This window comes from Salmo salar, chromosome ssa05, assembly GCF_905237065.1.
Source record: "Salmo salar chromosome ssa05, Ssal_v3.1, whole genome shotgun sequence".
Classification (NCBI taxonomy): Eukaryota; Metazoa; Chordata; class Actinopteri; order Salmoniformes; family Salmonidae; genus Salmo; species Salmo salar.
In genome coordinates, this window is record NC_059446.1 from 63,000,374 (window position 1) to 63,020,001 (window position 19,628).

Sequence of the window (19,628 nt, forward strand, 5' to 3'; positions counted from 1 at the left end):
CCATTGATTGAACAGCAGGAAATATCCCAGATTGTGCCTGAGAATACACAGGCCAGCTTCCACATGAGCAGGTGAGGCCCGTTCTTGCAGACTGTTACGTTGTCCGCCTGCCTTACTGTCTGCCTACTAACCTACTACACTGCCTGCCTGCTACACTGCCTGCCTGCTACACTGCCTGCCTGCTACACTGCCTGCCTGCCACACTGGCTGCCTGCCACACTGCCTGCCTGCCACACTGCCTGCCTGCCACACTGCCTGCCTGCCACACTGCCTGCCTGCCACACTGCCTGCCTCACTGCCTGCCTGCTTGCAGATCATCCCCTCCATACCACACCACATGATCGCTGGATGATCTCACTGCAGTCCTCTTTGGAATGCTGGGAGCAAATTCTTTCCACATAGGCTATTGGATAAAAAAAAGAGCAATGCCCTGAATGGTATGCACTGATTTGTAGGCCAAAGAGTAGTGATGAGAGAAGGCCCTCTGGCAGTGTGCGGGCCGGGGCACTGGCCTGTTCAGCTGTGGAGCTGAGCTGCTTGGACTTTGAGGGGAAACGGGAGCTGGAGCTGGGCTGGATGAGAGCTGGGGCTGGGGAGCTGAGCTGCCTGGGAGGGGAGCTGGGCTGAAGCTGCAGGGAAGCTGGGACTTGAGGGGTTGGGATGGGGCTGGGACTCGGCTGGAGACGCTGGGGTTGGGGAGCTGGGACTGCGGCCGGAGCCCCTCAGGGGTGTGTACTTAGTCCCCTCCTGTACTCCCTGTTCACCCAAGACTGCGTGACCAAACACGACTCCAACACCATCATTAAGTTTGCTGACGACACAACAGTGGTAGGCCTGATCACCAACAGCTACAAAACAGCCTATAGGGAGGAGGTCAGAGACCTGGCAGTGTGGTTCAGGACAACAACCTCTCCCTCAATGTGAGCAAGACAAAGGAGCTGATCGTGGACTACAGGAAAAGGCGGGCCGAACAGGAAACCATCAACAACGACGGGGCTGTAGTGGAGCGGGTCGAGAGTTTCAAGTTATTTGGTGTTGTCATGACTATCCTCGTCGGCTCAGGTTACCAATGACCACAATCCTGCAGAGAGATTTCATCCCCACCAGAGGAGAAGGCATCTCAAGGGATAGGAAGATGTGGGGGTTTTATGACCCCTCACGCCCATGGTAAATCTTAGGCAACAGACAAAATTCCTTTGTCCTCTCACTATGGAGAACCAGCCTCAGAACAATTAAACATGCAATAAAGGGACTTTGGAACAATGGTTTCCGTCAGCCACAATGGTGGTCATGACGATAGATGGAATATGAAAATGTATGTCATTTTGGTTTTGTTATTAAAGGTTAATAGATTACGTTATTACGAAAACATTGTAACTTTAAGAGTTTTCCTAGTATATGCTTGATGTTTATACATTGTACGTTGTGTGGAAAATGTCCAAATCAAAGAGAATGTTTTGGTAAAGATGAATTGTGAAGTTAGTTGTCTAAAATTGGATTTGAGTCAAATCTAGACCTTGCCTCTTAACTTGGTACGCCCAGAGAATTGTCCTAAAGGCGGTTACGCCCACTTCTGACCCGAGGGTATAAGACATGTGAGTTAAGAATGAACATATCAGACTAAGTGACCCGAGCTGCAGCCAAGGTCTAAAAAGTCAACAAACCCAAAACGCAACACAAGGTTGAAGACAAAGAAATCTTTTTTTTTTACCCATGCTACGGATGAGTAGCTGTGTCTAAGCGGGTGAATTCAAGCCGGAACACCTGGTCTCCACTCCCCATCGAATCGTGGTATCTACGCTGTTTCATTCCTACGCTGTGAGCTCCGAGCTACAGAGCTGTCTGTCCTCAGAAGACCCCTTTCAGAGCAAGGGCGAGGAATCAGACCACTAAGCCAAAAGGACACTGAAATCGTGAGGATAACCAGAGAGTTGCGCTGGAGAAGTGCGTCATTTAGAAGCCTAAACAACCCACGTGGAGCTTCCCATCTGAGACCTCCAACACGTAATTACATCATTATATTCTGACCCATAAGAGTGGCAGTTCGGGGCAAGGCTAGGGTTAAAATAAGCATAGCTGACAAATGCACCCAAATGTATATTTCTCTCGTGTACTTTCACTTTTTCTCTCTCTTTTAAATCCCCATTTTGGGTAACACGCGCCATAGTGTGTTGGCCCGTTATACTAAGTTCTAATCAATAGCCTAGACTGTGTTTTGTGTATGTGTATCTTTTATCATCATTTTAGCTTTCTAGTAAATAAATAATCAACTAAAATTGGTGTGGTACGAACTCATTGGTGGGACCCGAGTTTGTTCAGATTCCCGGATTATGCGACATTCATAATGAGATTGTTGTCACGCCCTGACCTTAGAGAGACGTTTATTTTCCTCTAGTTTGGTTAGGTCAGGGTGTGATGTGGGGTGGGCAATCTAGTTGGTCTATTTCCTTGTGTTGAGCCGAGTATGGTTCCTAATCAGAGGCAGCTGTCTATCGTTGTCTCTGATTTGTTTTTGTGGGATCTTGTTTTTGTGCAGCTGTGTGTGAGCAGCCCCAGAACGTCACGTTTGTTTCAGTTTTCACCTGTTTTCTTGTTTTGTTCGAGTTCGCAAATAAAAGATGTGGAACTACCGGCACGCTGCGCCTTGGCTAATTTATGACAGGGAATTCGAAGACAGCACTCGTGACAGAAGATCCCACCAAAAGAAAGCCAAGCAGCGTGCGCTCACCAGGAAGACGAGCAGGACCAAGCAGTGTGGATCAGAGGACTGGACCTGGGAAGAGATCCTGGATAGGGCAGGACCTTGGACAAGGCCGGGAGAGTATCGCCGCCCGCCGGAGGAGATAGAGGCAGCGAAGGCGGAACAACGATACTAGGAAGAATGGCTAAGAGAGCTACAGGAGCCCGAGAGGCAGTGGCAAAATAATGTTTTGGGGGGGCACACGGGTAGAATGGCTAAGGCGGGTTTAAGACCTGAGCCAACTCCCCGTGCTTACCATGGGTTGGCAATCAGCCAGCTTGGAGTATGCCCGCTCAGCATTCCTGCCCTCCAGTGCGCCTCCAGAGCCCAGTACGTCCTGTGCCTGCTCCGCGCACTCTCCCTCCAGTGTGCCTCCAGAGCCCAGTACGTCCTGTGCCTGCTCCGCGCACTCCCCCTCCAGTGCGCCACCAAAGCCCAGTACGTCCTGTGCCTGCTCCTCACACTCTCCCTCCAGTGTGCCTCCAGAGCCCAGTACGTCCTGTGCCTGCTCCGCGCACTCTCCCTCCAGTGCACCACCATAGCCCAGTACGTCCTGTGCCTGCTCCTCGCACTCTTCCTCCAGTACGCCTCCATAGCCCAGTACGGCCGGTGCCTGCTTTGAGCACTCGGTCCTCAGTGCGTCTCCCTAGTCCGGTGAGACCTGTTCCAGCTCCACGAATAAAGCCTGGTGAATCCTGGGCCAGAGCCGCCCGCCAGCCCGGAGCCGCCCGCCAGCCCGGAGCCACCCGCCAGCCTGGAGCTGCCGGAGCCGCCCGCCAGCCCGGAGCCGCCGGAGCCGCCCGCCAGCCCGGAGCCGCCGGAGCCGCCAGGGTCGCCCGCCAGCCGGGCGCAGCCAGGGTCGCCCACCAGTCCTCCGGCGCAGCTAGGGGCGCCACCTATAGGGCCGAAGCCAAGGGTGGAGCGGGTCCACGTCCCGCACCCGAGCCGCCGCCGTAGGAAGGCCCACCTGGACCCTCCCCTTCAGAGTCAGGTTTTGCAGCCGGAGTCCGCACCTTTGGGGGGGGGGTACTGTAACGCCCTGGCCATAGAGAGGGGTTTTTTGTTCTTTATTTTGGTTAGGCCAGGGTGTTACATTGGGTGGGCGTTCTATGTTCCTTTTTCCATGTTTTTGTATTTCTTTGTTTTGGGCAGAGTAGGGTTCCTAATCAGAGGCAGCTGTCTATCGTTGTCTCTGATTAGGAATCATACTTAGGCGGCCTGTTTCCTTTGGGGTTTTGTGGGTAGTTGTGGGTAAAAATCATTATGACCACGCTGCATCTTGGTCCCCTCTTCCAGACGATCGTTACAAAAGGTTCCGTATTTCACTGAAAGAATAAGCGTTTTGTTTTCTAAATGATAGTTTCCGGATTTGACCATATTAATGACCTGGGCTCATATTTCTGTGTGTTTATTATATTATAATTAAGTCTATGATTTGATATTTGATAGAGCAGTCTGACTGAGCGGTGGTAGGCAGCAGCAGGCTCGTACGCATTCATTCAAACAGCACTTTCCGGCGTTTGCCAGCAGCTCTTCGCTGTGCTTCAAGCATTGCGCTGTTGACTTCAAGCCTATCAACTCCCGAGATTAGCCTGGCAATACTGTAGTGCCTATAAGAACATCCAATAGTCAAAGGTATATGAAATACAAATGGTATAGAGAGAAATAGTCCTATAATTCCTATAATAACTACAACCTAAAACTTCTTACCTGGAAATATTGAAGACTTTCTTACATGGCACATGTTGCACTTTTATTTTCTTCTCCAACACTTTGTTTTTGCATTATTTAAACCAAATTGAACATGTTTCATTATTTATTTGAGGCTAAATTGATTTTATTTATGTATTATATTAAGTTAAAATAAGTGTTCATTCAGTATTGTTGTAATTGTCGTTATTAAAAAAAGAAAAATGTAAAAAAAATTGTCCGATTAATCGGTAGCGGCTTTTTCGGCCCTCCAATAATCGGTCTCGGTGTTGAAAAATTATAATCGGTCGACCTCTAGTCTGAAGGAAACCTGGTACCATCCCTACGGTGAAGCACGGTGGTGGCAGCATCATGCTTTGGGGATGTTTTTCAGCGGCAGGGACTGGGAGACTAGTCAGGATCGAAGGAAAGATGAAAGGAGCAAAGTACAGAGAGATCCTTCATGAAAACCTGCTGCAGAGCACTCAGGACCTCAGACTGGGGCAAATGTTCACCTTCCAACAGGACAATGACCCTAAGGACACACCCAAGACAACACAGGAGTGGCTTCGGGACAAGTCTCTGAATGTCCTTGAGTGACCCAGCCAGAGCCCGGACTTGAACCCGATCAGACATCTCTGGAGAGACCTTTAAATAGCTGTGGAGCGACACTCCCCATCCAACCTGACAGAGCTTGAGAGGATCTGCAAAGAATGGGAGAAACTCCCTACATTTAGGTGTGCCAAGCTTGTAGCGTCATACCTAAGAAGACTCGAGGCTGTAATCACTGCCAAAGGTGCAACAAAGGGTCTGAATACTTATATAAAATGTGATCTTTCCGTTTTTATTAAAAGTCAAGGGATCTGAATACTGAATATTTTCCGAATGCACTGTAATAACAATCATAATAATAATTAAACGGTTATGACAGTTATTTTATTTTTGTGAAGGTCTTCATCCATAATCGTCAGTTACACGATTATATGGTAATTGTGCCAGCCCTATTAAGAGCCACATTATGAACCATCCAAACGCCAACAAGAGCTCACACAGCTAAAATGTCCTCCCTCCAAGCAGTGACGGTTGCAAGAGCAGCGTGTGAAATTCAACTGAACATATCTCCTCCCTCCCAAGACCCCATTGTTTCCTTCTCACACCTAAATGACATATGTAACATCCAACTGAAACTGACATGCACAGACTCAGGGTTGAGGAGACTGCTGCAATGGTAGGAAGCGCCAAATAGTTAGCAAGGTGCTGTTCTTTAGGGTTCATGGGCATCTGTCTTATCACTAACCTACATCATCATGTCCACATTGATCAGGGCAAATGACAAGAGGTTTAGGCTCAAACAACTGAAGAAGAGATGTAGCCTTGTATTTTCCAGCAGTATTTCAAGCTGTACATGGAACACCATAAAAAATCTGAAGTCAAGCAAGAACAGAGCAGTCCGATGTTGCTGGAAGACTCACCGTCATACAAAATTCATTATTTAAGGAAGATTTTGGTTTGGGACTGCCTGCCTCTCTACAGTAAGGTGAAACCTATTTTTAAGGTAGAAGCACTCAAAGGATATGGCAAATGAATTAAGAAAACAGTTTGCTGAGAGATGTGTCTTGAAGGGATGACAACTACTGGAATGCCTGCATTTTTGCAACGTTTCATTTGTTGTGCTAAGAAAATCCAGCCAGATTCCACAACTTTCTAAAATAAGGGCCATGAGAGGAGTAAATCATCACTTTAAATCTGTAAAATTGCACAATACACAGTAATCCATAGACAATACAAGCATTTAAGCATAGTTGATGAATGTAGTAGCTTGCGGTAATGAATGCATATGAAGAATGAAGATCATAAATAAGTACCTACTTCTCCAATAAGGTTCTTCTGACTGTCTGTAGTACAGTACAGGCTTTAATTTACTGGACTGAGTTCCAAATGAACACTGCCATCTCTGTCATGACTGACTATTTTATCAGTGGATGGTTCAGATTGTTGTCACACCTCAGTAGATGTTCTTGTTTCACATGTTGATTCTTCATTAAATGGCAGCTTCATTATTTCGGGGCAGCAGCGTAAAGGTTATAAGAGAGAACCTGATGTCATCGTGGAGGGCTGAATAGCAGAAGTCTCTGAGAAAGGCTTTGAGAGACATGGACAATCGCTAATTGGATGAGGATTTCATTGGGCCGGCTGGGAGAAATGACCTTATGCAATGTGCATAATGAATGGCTTGGACGGGAGGGAGATGTTATGTTTGTGCACAAGCCTGCTGCCAGGGTGGGCTATGGCTAGGCTATTTTAGTTTTTATTAAACTAAGAACTTAAGCTTTCATCTATGGGACGTGTTATTCAAAAAGTTTAAATAAGATCAAGAAGTGTAAGTAGAATAAATTATTATTTAGGCTACTGTACAATGGATCAGACTGATCATCTGGACATATGAGAGTTTCTAACTAACATTGAATAGCCTACATTGAGTTATGTAATAAACATGGTATAAACAATAGGGAATTTAGGCTTCATGAGGCTAGAAGAGAAAAGGAAGAACAGGCTTGCTGTATCTATGGTCTTTGTAATTTTCAACACAAACCCCCTAGACAAACTTCATTTTACCAGAAACCCCCTATCCCTATGATAGTAGGGCCTTATAAAATCTGGTGTATTTTGTACCCAATTGCATTTAGTTCTACCCCCAAATTCAATTTTCTCAGTTTTGTTTTTCCAGGTTTTGGTTTTTCCAACAACAATAACAAAAAAATCACAACAAAATAGGATGTTCTAAGTCCACAACAACGCTAAACCCTTTAACATTGAAATGTTTGTTCCAGAAGAAATATGAAAAGCATATGCATAACCATGGTATCAATTGAAAGTGAACAGTTTGCAGATTATGTGTAGAACTGCAGCAAACCATTGACATCATGTATAGTTTGTTACTGTACAGCTGTAGCGCTAATGTGATTTTGATTTTACAAAACAAAGCCGTTTACAAAACAAATGACAGCTGGATTGATGCAAATAATCATGATATCATTCCGCCAGGTAGGCATAGGTTACTGTGTAGGTAACATTTAATTTATAAGGTTTTTGGGAAAGCCTTTCTATCAACCAGCTGACTATCATTAGCATTATTGCTAACGGCTACACAAAGTGTAGACTGGGCAAACGGACGATCCACACACACAGAGACAGGGGCATTCCTGTGCCATTTCAGAAAGTTGCAGGAAAGTACGAATCACTAACCAGGTTTCCATCCAACTTTTTCATGCGAGTAAAGTACATGTCGGATAAACAGACCTGATGGAAAAAGCAAATTTGTTGGTAAAATTTACAAATGTCAACAAAACAAAATACACTAGACAATGTGGGATCTTTTTGTGTCTGTAAAATGTATTATGCGAGAAATGGTGGTGGGAATGTCTTTATACGCAAATATTGATATAATAACCATCATATCGACCATCATATCGAACTTGGGAGTCACGTGATGATATGTTGTGTGGTCCTCCCACTATGACTGGGAAAGCATGCAGTTTATTAGGCTGATGAGCTTCATGCTTGGTTGCCGTTTGACAAATAAAAAAATGATCTTTTGCCCTAAATTTCATTATATAGGTAACCTACCTGTCACGTCCTGACCAGTAATAGGGGTTATTTGTTATTGTAGTTTGGTCAGGACGTGGCAGAGGGTATTTGTTTTATGTGTTTCGGGGTGGTGGTTTGTTTAGTAGGTTATTTGATTTATGTATTCTGGGGGTTTTTGGGCACTGTTCTATGTTCTGTCTAGTCTTTTGTATTTCTATGTTTTGTTAATTGGGGTTGGACTCTCAATTGGAGGCAGGTGTTTTCTAGTTGCCTCTGATTGAGAGTCCTATATATAGGTATGTGTTTGAGTACTTTGTGGGAGATTGTTCTGTGTATAGCCTTGTGCCTTACCAGCCTGTGAATAGTCGTTGTGTTTTCTTTGTGTACGTGTTTATTTTGGTTCTCCTTCTTGTCCGATTATAATAAAGAAGATGAGTGCACATTTCCCCGCTGCATTTTGGTCTATATCCGACGACAGCCGTTACACTACCTACCCACACTGTATCTGCGAGCTATTAGCTAGAGCGCACATGCCAAGACCAGACTGGGAACATTCACTATATAACGCAATTTCTTTGTGACAAAACCATCAGTAGAGTTGAAAATGCAATGGAAACCCATTTAACTTGTATTTTTTATTTGGTACATGGGAATTTAACTGCAAAATAAATGTTTATGTACACTACGTCATCACGCACAACCTTTTATCCGCAACAAGTCAATTTGATGGAAACACATGGGTGGGAAATGGTGGGAAAATGCGCATATTATTTTTATTTTAGAATATTTGCATGAAAATCTGTCCCAATTGGATGAAAATCTTGCTACGTATGCATTTTGTTCATGTCTTATGATTATTTGAGCAAATTAATGCATTTTCCAATAAGTTCAATACATTTACATTTATTTGATTTCCTACGAAATTCTATAAAAAAATTATATTGTTGAATTCCGTTTTAATGTCTAGATTCCGTGATTCCATTCGCATTGTCCGCAACACATATTTTAATAATAATATGAGAAACGATGTACAGATAAAGCCAAATGTCACATTCAACTCTGAGAAGAGAATACTAATGATGTCCAGGCACAGCGATAAAATTCAAGAGCACAAAATGCCTCTATTGTTCTGAAGTTGCACTGGGGAAGAATGTCACTCAAAACCCTTTTGTTTTCATGAATACATCTCGCCAAGCCCACTAACCCTGGTTTGTTTTAGATTTTACAGCACAGATTCCAGCTCGTAGAGGCTGAGTGACATTTTCTGGAACATCGCCATCGTTCTGCACCACTCTCCCTGATCTTCCTGCACACAAACATACTAGCAGGGGTGTTCAGTTACCTGCTTTAGAAAATACAGCATTCCTGCTTCTCAGGTTTCAGACAGATTTGGACCGCCTCCAGACATTGAGAAATTGAATCCACCGTGCTGTGGTTGGTTGGTTGGTTGGTTAGACAATCATTGCGTCATTCTGCCTTCTGGGTAATCATGGGTGGATGATGGCGGGTGAGAGTCAAGTATTTATAGGACCAGTAAGCTAAATATATTAAGTTGCCCTTCTGGAAATCAATTACAGACTACTTTAGTAAGCAGAATGTAATTACTTAGCTATAACTGAGGTAGCTAGATAAAATAATGATTACATTTAAATGAAAGGTAAGTGACACAGACAAACTAAGGCTTCTCTGGCTGCCTGCAAAGCTTTTTCATCTTGTCCTGCTGCCAAGTAATGTAATAAAGGCATTACAACTTTTTTCATCCACAAGCCTTGGGGTTCTTCGGAAGTATTTTTATGCTTTGTACAGCCATTGACGCCTACCTACACAAGAAAAGTAGGCCTAGCCTATAACATCCAGTTTTTTTTCATGATTCAGCTACCTGTTTCCAAACAGCACCTACCGCCACACCCACAGACCAAAATTCTGTTTCAAATCAGTTACTAGAATTTATTAGACAGAATACAGGAGGTGTGTCAACATCAGCTGTGCTCATAACTGATGAGAGAAATAATTTGGGCAATAATAGTACATAACCTAGTAATTGGTGTCATTGATTTAGGCCAAAACCCTGACTCTGCATCCCAGACTTCGGAGAAAGCGCCATGACCAGCCTTCAATAAGGGGGTATTGGCACTGAATAGCGAGTGTTATATGACTGCAAACTGGCGCAAGGCCGAATGGAATGCTAGGGCCTGGGTGAGAGAGATCACCACTATGACAGAGAACATAATAATAATAATATAAAGTGTATGTGGGAGTACAATTTATGTCTGCAAGGCCTCTTCAGACTGAAAGTTTGGACAGCTCTCAACAAGGGAATTTGTAATTTGGGTGAACAAGGCCTATCCCTTTGACTTTCCATCCCCGATAATAAAGGAAACCAACAAGCTAATAGGCCTGCCTACATTCACTGAATGAACGGCTTGTATGATGAATGGAATAGATTGGTAGAACAAATGAAATGCCAATAGGATACGATCCAACAAAGCCATTTGTTAGTCAGACTCTTCCAGAGAAGAGATCTGAACCGCCATGGCAAGACAGGTTGCATATGTAAAATGTGTGAGCTCAGCAGCTCTGAGCTAGCTGTCTGTCTTCGGCCTCCTAAACTCATGCCCCATCATGTCGGTCTCTTACAGAGCATGGACTTGAAATAGCTAGATTGTATCAGAGGGTGTGAATTTAAAACTAGTTGGTGACACCTTATACTGGTAACAATTTCCATTAAGTTGCTGTTATACTGGTGTAGTGACGCTGTAATTGCACATGTAGTAATAATTTTGTATTAACATGTTACATAGTAGGCCTACACTAGTAATGGCATTTTAAGTGTATAGTAAAGATGTAGTTTAGTGGAAGGGGATAGGGACTGTTCCCTAAACGTACTATGCCATTATGATCAATCTATATATTCTTATGGTTCTAACCAACTACATTTCTTAGATGAGCTGTACAGTACACTGCTGGGCAATTCTGCTGAATCAGCATCAAGTCAAACAAATCTGTTGTTTTTGGATTACTAATACGATCACATATCACATCTACAGCATAACATTCGTTTTATTTGATAAAATCCTTGCCAAAATCCATCCCTGATGTCCCACCCAGTTAGATTTCAAATACTTAGCCTCTGAATAAGCCAACTATATGTATACTGTATATATTCGCTGCTCGTTTTGAAAGGGGTGGTAGAAGCCAACCACCATCCATGGTTCAGTACACGAGTAGCTAGATGCCTGGAAAAACGCCTTTCACCCCACCCCCAAAGAAACATGAAGCCATGGGATAAGACTGACCGGACCGGTGAAAAGGGTAGGGCGGATAGGCTACTGAGGGTAGGACAGGCAGGGACTTCACCAGGGGCTGCGCCTGGCTGGTAGTTGGATAGTAAGCAGTTATGCAATATCTGTAAACAGTTTACGATAAGCTTGAAATGGGCATGGTCTAATTGACTCAGCAACCAAAAACACATTTCTTAATGAACCAGAAAATCAATAGTTTAAAAAAAAATCTAAGTTAGCTGGCTAACTCATTGATACCCCGCTGGATTGGTACTTTTACCAACCTAACTATAGTAGTTTAGTAAGCTTTAGTTGCCCCAATACAGAATATCATGCTTCTCCCAACCTCGTCCCTACACGAACACTGTTTATCTGCCTGCATGCAGTCCCGACAGCGTTGGGTAGACATGTGGCTATATTCGGCTCTGGCTATTTAGTAACTGTCACATTTGTGATTAACAATGTTAACCTACAACGGTAACCTGTTTTAGACAACAAATTACACTGATTTGCAAAACAAGTTCTAACAGCTATTCACATCCAAACCCCCCTCACGCTTTCGAGAAAGACAGAGCCTCACGCTACAAGCCACGCTGCGCTGTGTTCTTCTCACCCGACGGCAGTTTACATCCAGAGGCACTAGCTAGCTAGCTACACTAAACTTTGCTTGCTGTGTTCTAGAAAGTCAAGAAAGATGCATACAATTACACCATATTTCAAATAACACAAGACTCCCTTGATCTTTGAATAATACACTCACCTTATTGACAGGTCTCTGTAGAATTGCAAAAACTAGAGCAATCAAACAGCCTTGCACTTGGGATGGGAAGACACTTAACTTGAAAATAGTAGCTCGCGCAACAGCTTTGCTTTTGTTGCTCAGAACGCTCCAGTGGTCAACATTCCCGATGAGGACAAGCAGCTAACAGTTTATTTCTCAGCTGACTCCTCAACACACACGAAACAACTCCTCCCTCCCCTCTCGGCTGACTCCGCCCACATCGCCTCATGTCTCTGGGTTCTAGAGGAATATTCAGTAGACTCATCAGCTGAACAGAGAGAGAGAGAGAGAGAGAGAAGTGAAGAACAAACACCATTGTAAATGCGACTTAACTTGCATCTCGTCACAACACTGTATATAGACATAATATGACATTTGAAATGTCTTTATTCTTTTGGAACTTTTGTGAGTGTAATGTTTACTGTTCATTTTTTGTTTATTTCACTTTTATCTATTTCACTTGCTTTGGCAATGTATACATATGTTTCCCATGCCAATAAAGCCACTTGAGAGAGAGATAGCATTTTATTTTATTTATTAAGATCCCCATTAGCCGACGCCAATGGTGACAGCTAGTCTTACTAGTGTACGACAACAAAAAATACATTATAGATAAAATACTTTACAGTTGACATACATTTTCAAACATTAACATGGAGTGTGTGTGTGCAGGGGGGGAGAAACATGCCGAGAAGTCCTGTCTGCAGACATAGCACACTGCTGCAAAAATAGACACTTCTATACACAGCAAACATTTCCCAAATCACTAGATACAGCCCCCATGCTCGTTCCCATGTAAATCAGGCACTGGGGTCTCAGGTCTCAGCCTGAAGTAAGCATGTGGGTGCTAAGAAGTGGAGTGGGGACCCTGGAAAGTTCACAGTATTGCTCAGGTTTTATTTCAGTTCCAGCCCTTTGGCCTAACCTTATTTCAGTCCATTGTGTCACTATTTTATAGCTTTTCACACTGTAATTCTATATGATACTTACATAGTGGTCCTGTATGGCTCAGTTGGTAGAGTGTGGCACTTGCACCACTAGGGTTGTGGGTTTGATTCCCTGGACCACACATATGTAAAAATGTATGCACGCATAACTGTAAGTCTCTTTGGATAAAAGCGTCTGCTAAATAGCATATATTATTATTACATCAAGCTACTATAAATCAATGAGTCGGAAGTAAGCATACACCATACAATTAATTACATATAACATTTTGGGGTACACTACAAAACGTACAGTTGTTGTTTTTCAATTTCATAATCTCCTATTGGCCCTGTTGCATAAAAGTCTAATCAAGAGTTCAATGCTCTGGAGTTACCTTTCCCTACTCCTATGCAGTGTTTTGGTATTTTCCCCCTCCAAGGACTGTGTGGCAATAGGCTTACGGGGGTTACATGCCCTGCACTAACCTTGGTGGTGAGTATATTTTCCTTCATATAATTGTGCAAATGTAGCCATTGTGTTATTAATATGCCACAGTATGTGATTTATCAATCTGATTATTCTAGTAAGACACCTACAATATGATTTACTCCATGAACTCAACCATGGGCAATAATTCAAAGAGTCCGTAGTGCAAAAGGTTGTAAGTCTTGAACTTTCCTCAGCTGAGCCTGCCTAATGACAGGGTAGGGAAGACAGAGGACCCGTCCTGGACCTGCAGTATCTGGGTGAAGAGAACAACGGTGGTTCCATGCTGCGTGACCCTGCCAAACACGCCACAATATAAAAGGGCATTGTACACAGACACAACATCACACCTTGGATCAGATCTCCTCCCTGTAACATTATTCATGCATTAGGCCCATGTGACCATAGCCTCTGTCACAGCCTTTCACTTTGGCCAATCTTGGGAGCCGAGGCTAACGTGAACATGGTTGCATTGAAAAGCTGTTTTTGCTCTTCCCACGTTTTTCATTACAATGATGTTCAGGCATTTCGCTGCAACTTTTATACCTGATGAAACTGTGTACGTGACAAATAAAATGTGATATTGCAGGAATCTATCTTACTTACAAAAGTAACACATGGAAATGGTGTTAAGACACAAAAAAGTATTGATAGCTATCATCCTTCTCAACCATGAATGCGGTGAGTTAACCACTACCTTCTTCTATGCTGTGTCATGAGCTGCCAGTAAGTCTTGATTTAGAAAGAGATTTGTTTTTCTGCATTAACGGTTGTGGCGGCGGTTGGCTTGGAACCAACCAAACACTCTGTCTTGCTGCAGTTAGTTTCATAAGACAGAGAATGGCCACAAATGAGCAGGAATTCTGACCGACAGAGGGCCTGTGGGCCAGCAAGTATTTACAGACCTACAGTGTGGAGAGGATTACCCTCTCTGTCACTGTCCCAAATGACACCCTATTCCCTTTATAGAGCATTACTTTTAACCAGGGCCCATAGGGTAGTAGTTCACTATACAGGGAATAGGGAGCCATTTGGGACACATACTTTCTCTGTATATGGTGAAATCTGGTCGCATGGCAGACAACAGACACATACCCAGAAACCCAATCCCCAGATCACTTACTTTTTGAGGGCCTGCCCGGCCTTTGAGAGAGGCAGATCAGGCAAAGCAGAGCAGGGAGCCTGTGAAGCTGAAGTGAAGGGACATTGCTCCCACTGCCAGTCTCAGTTCTCTCACTAACCCCTTCCCCTTGGCCCTAACTGGGTAGATCTGTAAGATGGAATCAATACAGTGTAATAAAATCACCACTACCCTGCTTATACCGATCCAGACCGTTCAGATCTGCAAACGCTGAAATGTTAGGGCCCAGGAGGCCATCTATAGGATTTTTGGGGAAACCTAAACCAGTATGGTCAGGGAATACAGTTTAAGTAAAGTTATATGTCAGTTATGACCACATGATGAGTCATGGTTCAGAGTAGCTTGGAATAGTTGGGAGAGCTCTGATGTGGCAATCCTCTCAAAACAACATGTAAGCCTGGTGGCATCATAAGATAGAGGTCTGTTTGGCTTCCAGATTTCATAAGGACAACAATAACCACAGCCAACAACTAAATGAGAAACACATCTACTGCATGTTAGATTAACTGCTCCATGACTCAAGAACTTGCTACACTACCAAATTATCAATACATAAGATTTTACCCTGCAGTTATAAGCTCATTGTTACATTGCACTTACACTGTATTTAGGATTAGGGTGAGGGATATGGTTAGGATTAGGGTTGCAAAGGGTTGGAAACTTTCCGGTAGATTTCCAGAATTTTTCCAGAATTTTTTCATGGGAAGTTAAGCCCTGGAATTTGTGGAATTTTACTTAAATTCATAAAAAAAGATAGCTTATAACTGTCATAAGCTTCGTCTTCTGATGAGGAGAAATCATCTGACCAATACGCAGCGTGGTAAGTGTCCATACTTATACTTTTATTTTTAAACGTGAACACTAAACAAAACAAGAAAACGAACGACAGTCCTGTAAGGCTACACAGCTATACAAAGAAACAGCCACCCACAAACACAAGCGAAAATAAACCCACTTAGATATGGCCTCCAATTAGAAGCAACGACAACCAGCTGCTTCTAATTGGAGGTCGTTCCCAAAACTAACATAGAAATAGACAAACTAGAAAACCCACACAGAAATAGAAAACATAGAACATAAACCAAAAACCCCGAAACACACAAAACAAACACACCCCTGCCACGTCCTGACCAACTACAATAACAAAATGACCCCTTACTGGTCAGGACGTGACAATAACAGTAAACCTTTTTTTTGTGGGATACACAAGGCAATTCTAGGACTTGTGGCATGTTTTGGTTAAACTATCCCCAATTCAATGGAATTGCAAACCTCTGCATGCACAGTGCATTCTTCCATCACATGTACAGATGATTCTCAAGATCTTTCACCCTAATGAGATGCTATTGAGCCCACAGAGGGCCTGTGCATGCTGCTCATGCATTGAATCTGCTCCTCAAGGACACCATGGCACTGAAAACAATGGATACACTCTACAAGAGAGCCAAGGAAATGGTTAGGTATGTGAAGGGTCATCAAGTTATAGCAGCATTCTACCTCACCAAGCAAAGTGAGAAGAATAAGAGCACCACATTGAAGCTGCCCAGCAACACCCATTTGGGTGGTGTTGTCATCACGTTTGACAATCTCCTGGAGGGGAAGGAGTCTCTCCAAGAAATGGCCATATCACAGTCTGCCGATATGGACAGCCCCATCAAGTGGATCCTCCTGGATGATGTATTTTGGGAGAGAGTGGTAAGCAGCCTGAAACTCCTGAAACCTATAGCAGAAGCCATTGCACGGATTGAGGGAGACAATCACATCCTGTCTGATGTTCAAACTCTGCTTGCAGATGTAAGAGAAGAAATCCGTACTGCCCTGGCCACTTCACTGTTGCTCCAAGCAGAGGAAACTGCAGTTCTGAAATACATCAAAAAGCGTGAAGCCCATACACGCCGCAGCATACATGTTGGACCCCAAGTAGGCAAGAGCATCCTATCTGGTGCAGAGATCAACAAGGCCTATGGTGTCATCACTACCGTGTCTCTGGACATTGAGGAGGTTACGGGAGAATACATGGAAGCCTGAGAGGAAGACAACCAAAGCTTTAGTTTGTAGACTAACATTTTACAGATGTATGTTGAAAATGTTTTTGGGAGATGCGATGGCTCATTGGGGATCATTCAATATTCCCTTTTGTTGTTCAGTGAAATCATCCCATGTGAAGAGTCAACTCACTTAATTAAAGTTCAATTCATAACAAAATAGTTTTTTTTATTTCTATTGGAAGGATTTAGTCATTTGCAATTATGTATACTTATGAAAAGGTAAAAGGTTTATGTTCCTGTCTCCATATGATATGGTAAATATATCCAATGCAAAAAGCATCTACATTTAAATGGTATTAATATTAATTTGCATATATTTCCGTTAATTCCCATATATTCCTGTTAATTCCCACAGAAAGTTTCCACCTCTGAATATTCCCCAAAATGTGCAACCCTAGTTAGGATTAGGGTTATTGCAAGTAGTTACACTGTACTTACATTATAGCTACAGTGTAATTTAAAGTGCACATCCAGACAGTATTTAAGATCAATGTACAGAAGAAAAAACTGTTACATGGTTACAAAAATCATTTATTGAAAAAAGTATAATTTGTGGATGAAATAAAATGTGAAATTCTTCCAAAAACAACGTGCACGTAACATAAAAAAGCAATAGCTTATAAAACTACATTTTATTGGATTTCTATTATTCTATTTATTTCCAATTTTAACAACAGTTTATTACTGTAATCATTTATCTGTAGTTAACAAAATATACAACTTTCTAGCCTCAAACTCAACTCTGGAACTTGAAGCCAGTTCCTTTGCTTTTTTTGATTGTTCCTCTCTAATCAGGGACTGATTTAGACCTGGGACACCAGGTGGGGGAAATTCATTATCAGGTAACACAGAAAACCAGCAGGCTCCAGACCTCATAGGGTAAGATTTGAATACCCCTGAACTAGAACATAAGTAAACATCTAAACTGAATTTTAAGGAATTGGACAACCTATGAATCCATCTTTTGACAGACCAGTCTAGAATCTTGTGGTCCCTATTTTCATGCTTTACACTGGGTGGCCCATTAAGTCTATCATTCAGTCATTCTGATCAATATTGATAGTACTTCATTTGTAAAATATATTATAATATTCACTTTTGCTTTCTTTCAACTACTATAGTAATGCCATAAAACGTCTAGAGAGACAAGCTCATGTACAGTACTGCACATCACATCTACTGTTGAATACAACAACAAAAAGCTGTGCACTGGAGCCCCATGCAAACAACATGGAACACTTTGTGATTAAATAAACAATCAAATCATAGCAAATATTAACCAGACTTTTTTTCTGAAAATGGAGTAACAGCCCATTCCTCTTGTTCGTTACTCATATATCTATTGATTAGTAAACTATTTTACTAAGTCATGGTGATATTATTCACCAATAGTTACACATAAGCAGAAATGTTTCAAAAATGCTTTTGTAATGTCAAGAAAGGATATGTTAGTAATCTTTTCTCTGAAGATTAAAATAAATAGATTCCCTTCCCTGTAGCTCAGTTGGTAGAGCATGGTGTTTGCAACGCCAGGGTTGTGGGTTCGATTCACACGGGGGGCCAGCACAGAAAAAACAAAATGTATGAAATGAAATGTATGCATTCACTACTGTAAGTCGCTCTGGATAAGAGCGTCTGCTAAATGACTAAAATGTAAAAAAAATGTAAAAATGTAATATTAAGAGGCATTATTAATCAAAGAATAAAAACATGTAAAGGTTGAATAGCAGCATAGATGAGATCTAAAAACCCAGAGCTTTGCAAAATAAACTACAGGACGTTCCAAATGGTACCCTATTCCCTATTTAGTGCACTAGTTTTGCCAAGGGCCCATAAGGTTTTGGTCAAAAGCAGTGTACTATATAGGGAATAGCCTGCCATTTGGGATACATACATAATTTGGGATATATACCTAATCACCACCTGGAGAGGAGAGTCCCTTGGAGCCAAATTTTGTCATGCTTGACCAGTGTTACTGGTGACCAGTGTTACTCTTTGCACTATATCAAGGAGTCTGATCAATTGCATCCTATTACTTGGAAAATATACAGCAAATATGTAATAATCAAATATAACACTGACAGTAAAACAGCATGAGGCATCAATTCCATGTGGACTAGTATTAAAAAGTAAAATAAAAAAAGACAAATAATAAAAGAGCAAAAATAATTTCCTAAGATTATTATTATTATTATTATCAGCAAGAGCAGCTAATAAACAGCAACAAAAATTATTGGCACATGCTTTTGTACAGCAATTAATCTTTCCAGTTATTGCAACTATTCAAGTACACATAACTGGATACATATACATAAGGACAGTGATAAATTAAGGTGAAAGACAACATATTATTTGGCTGCCTACGACGATTCTAATCAGATGGTTTGCAAGATGTTCTGGAATCATTCTGGAAGATTCTTTATTGTCCTTGTGAGAGGGATGATGCTGCTTGTATAGTACCAAGTCTACCGTTCACTTGAACTGTTTTTGTGGGGGCATTGACCTGAATAAAATAGATGAAACATGAAAACCAGTGTTATTTTTTGCTCTGTACCAATCAAAAATTGCCTGACATTGAGTTAAGTTAATAGAGTTCAGATCATGCAAGAAGTAAAATATTTTGCAAAGAATGGAAGTGTTTATATTGTATTTTTCTCATTGATTAATCTAATGGAACAATACATTGCTCAAGCTGCACAGCCCCACAGACTGTGGAACTACGTGACGGAATCTTGGTCTCCAGCTAGCACAGAATGTTTCCCAGGAGTTCTTTGTTCCGTCACAGACATGTTGCAACAAAAGACAAGGTAATACTAGGTAAGAAATGGTGGGTAGTCACCTGGCTAGTGAGTTCCCATGTGAGTGCATGCACAAAAGGTAATTTATGATCACCTCCATTTGCTCTATCTAAAAACATTGAATTGACAACCTGTAACTTGATGACTAA

At 42.2% G+C, this 19,628-nt stretch overlaps 2 protein-coding genes across 13 annotated transcripts in view; both read right to left on the reverse strand.

Annotated features, from left to right (window-relative positions):
* The window catches only part of LOC106605415 (growth factor receptor-bound protein 10), an 82,922-nt gene extending 70,670 nt beyond the window's left edge, over nucleotides 1-12,252 (reverse strand). For 3 of the 6 annotated variants that reach the window (XM_014201045.2, XM_014201041.2, XM_014201040.2), the window contains exon 1: nucleotides 12,059-12,252. The gene's annotated coding sequence lies outside the window, so the exon portion shown is untranslated. The remainder of the gene's footprint in view (nucleotides 1-12,058) is intronic. The other 3 variants (XM_045718538.1, XM_045718537.1, XM_045718535.1) reach the window with 1 other exon arrangement.
* A 4,942-nt stretch (nucleotides 12,253-17,194) lies between these two features.
* LOC106605414 (protein cordon-bleu) overlaps nucleotides 17,195-19,628 on the reverse strand; it is a 64,875-nt gene continuing 62,441 nt past the window's right edge. For all 7 annotated transcript variants that reach the window (XM_014201034.2, XM_014201032.2, XM_045718541.1 and 4 more), the window contains one exon: nucleotides 17,195-19,184. In XM_014201034.2, coding sequence (XP_014056509.2) covers nucleotides 19,101-19,184 — 84 coding nt within the window. In that variant the 3' untranslated portion in view covers nucleotides 17,195-19,100. The remainder of the gene's footprint in view (nucleotides 19,185-19,628) is intronic.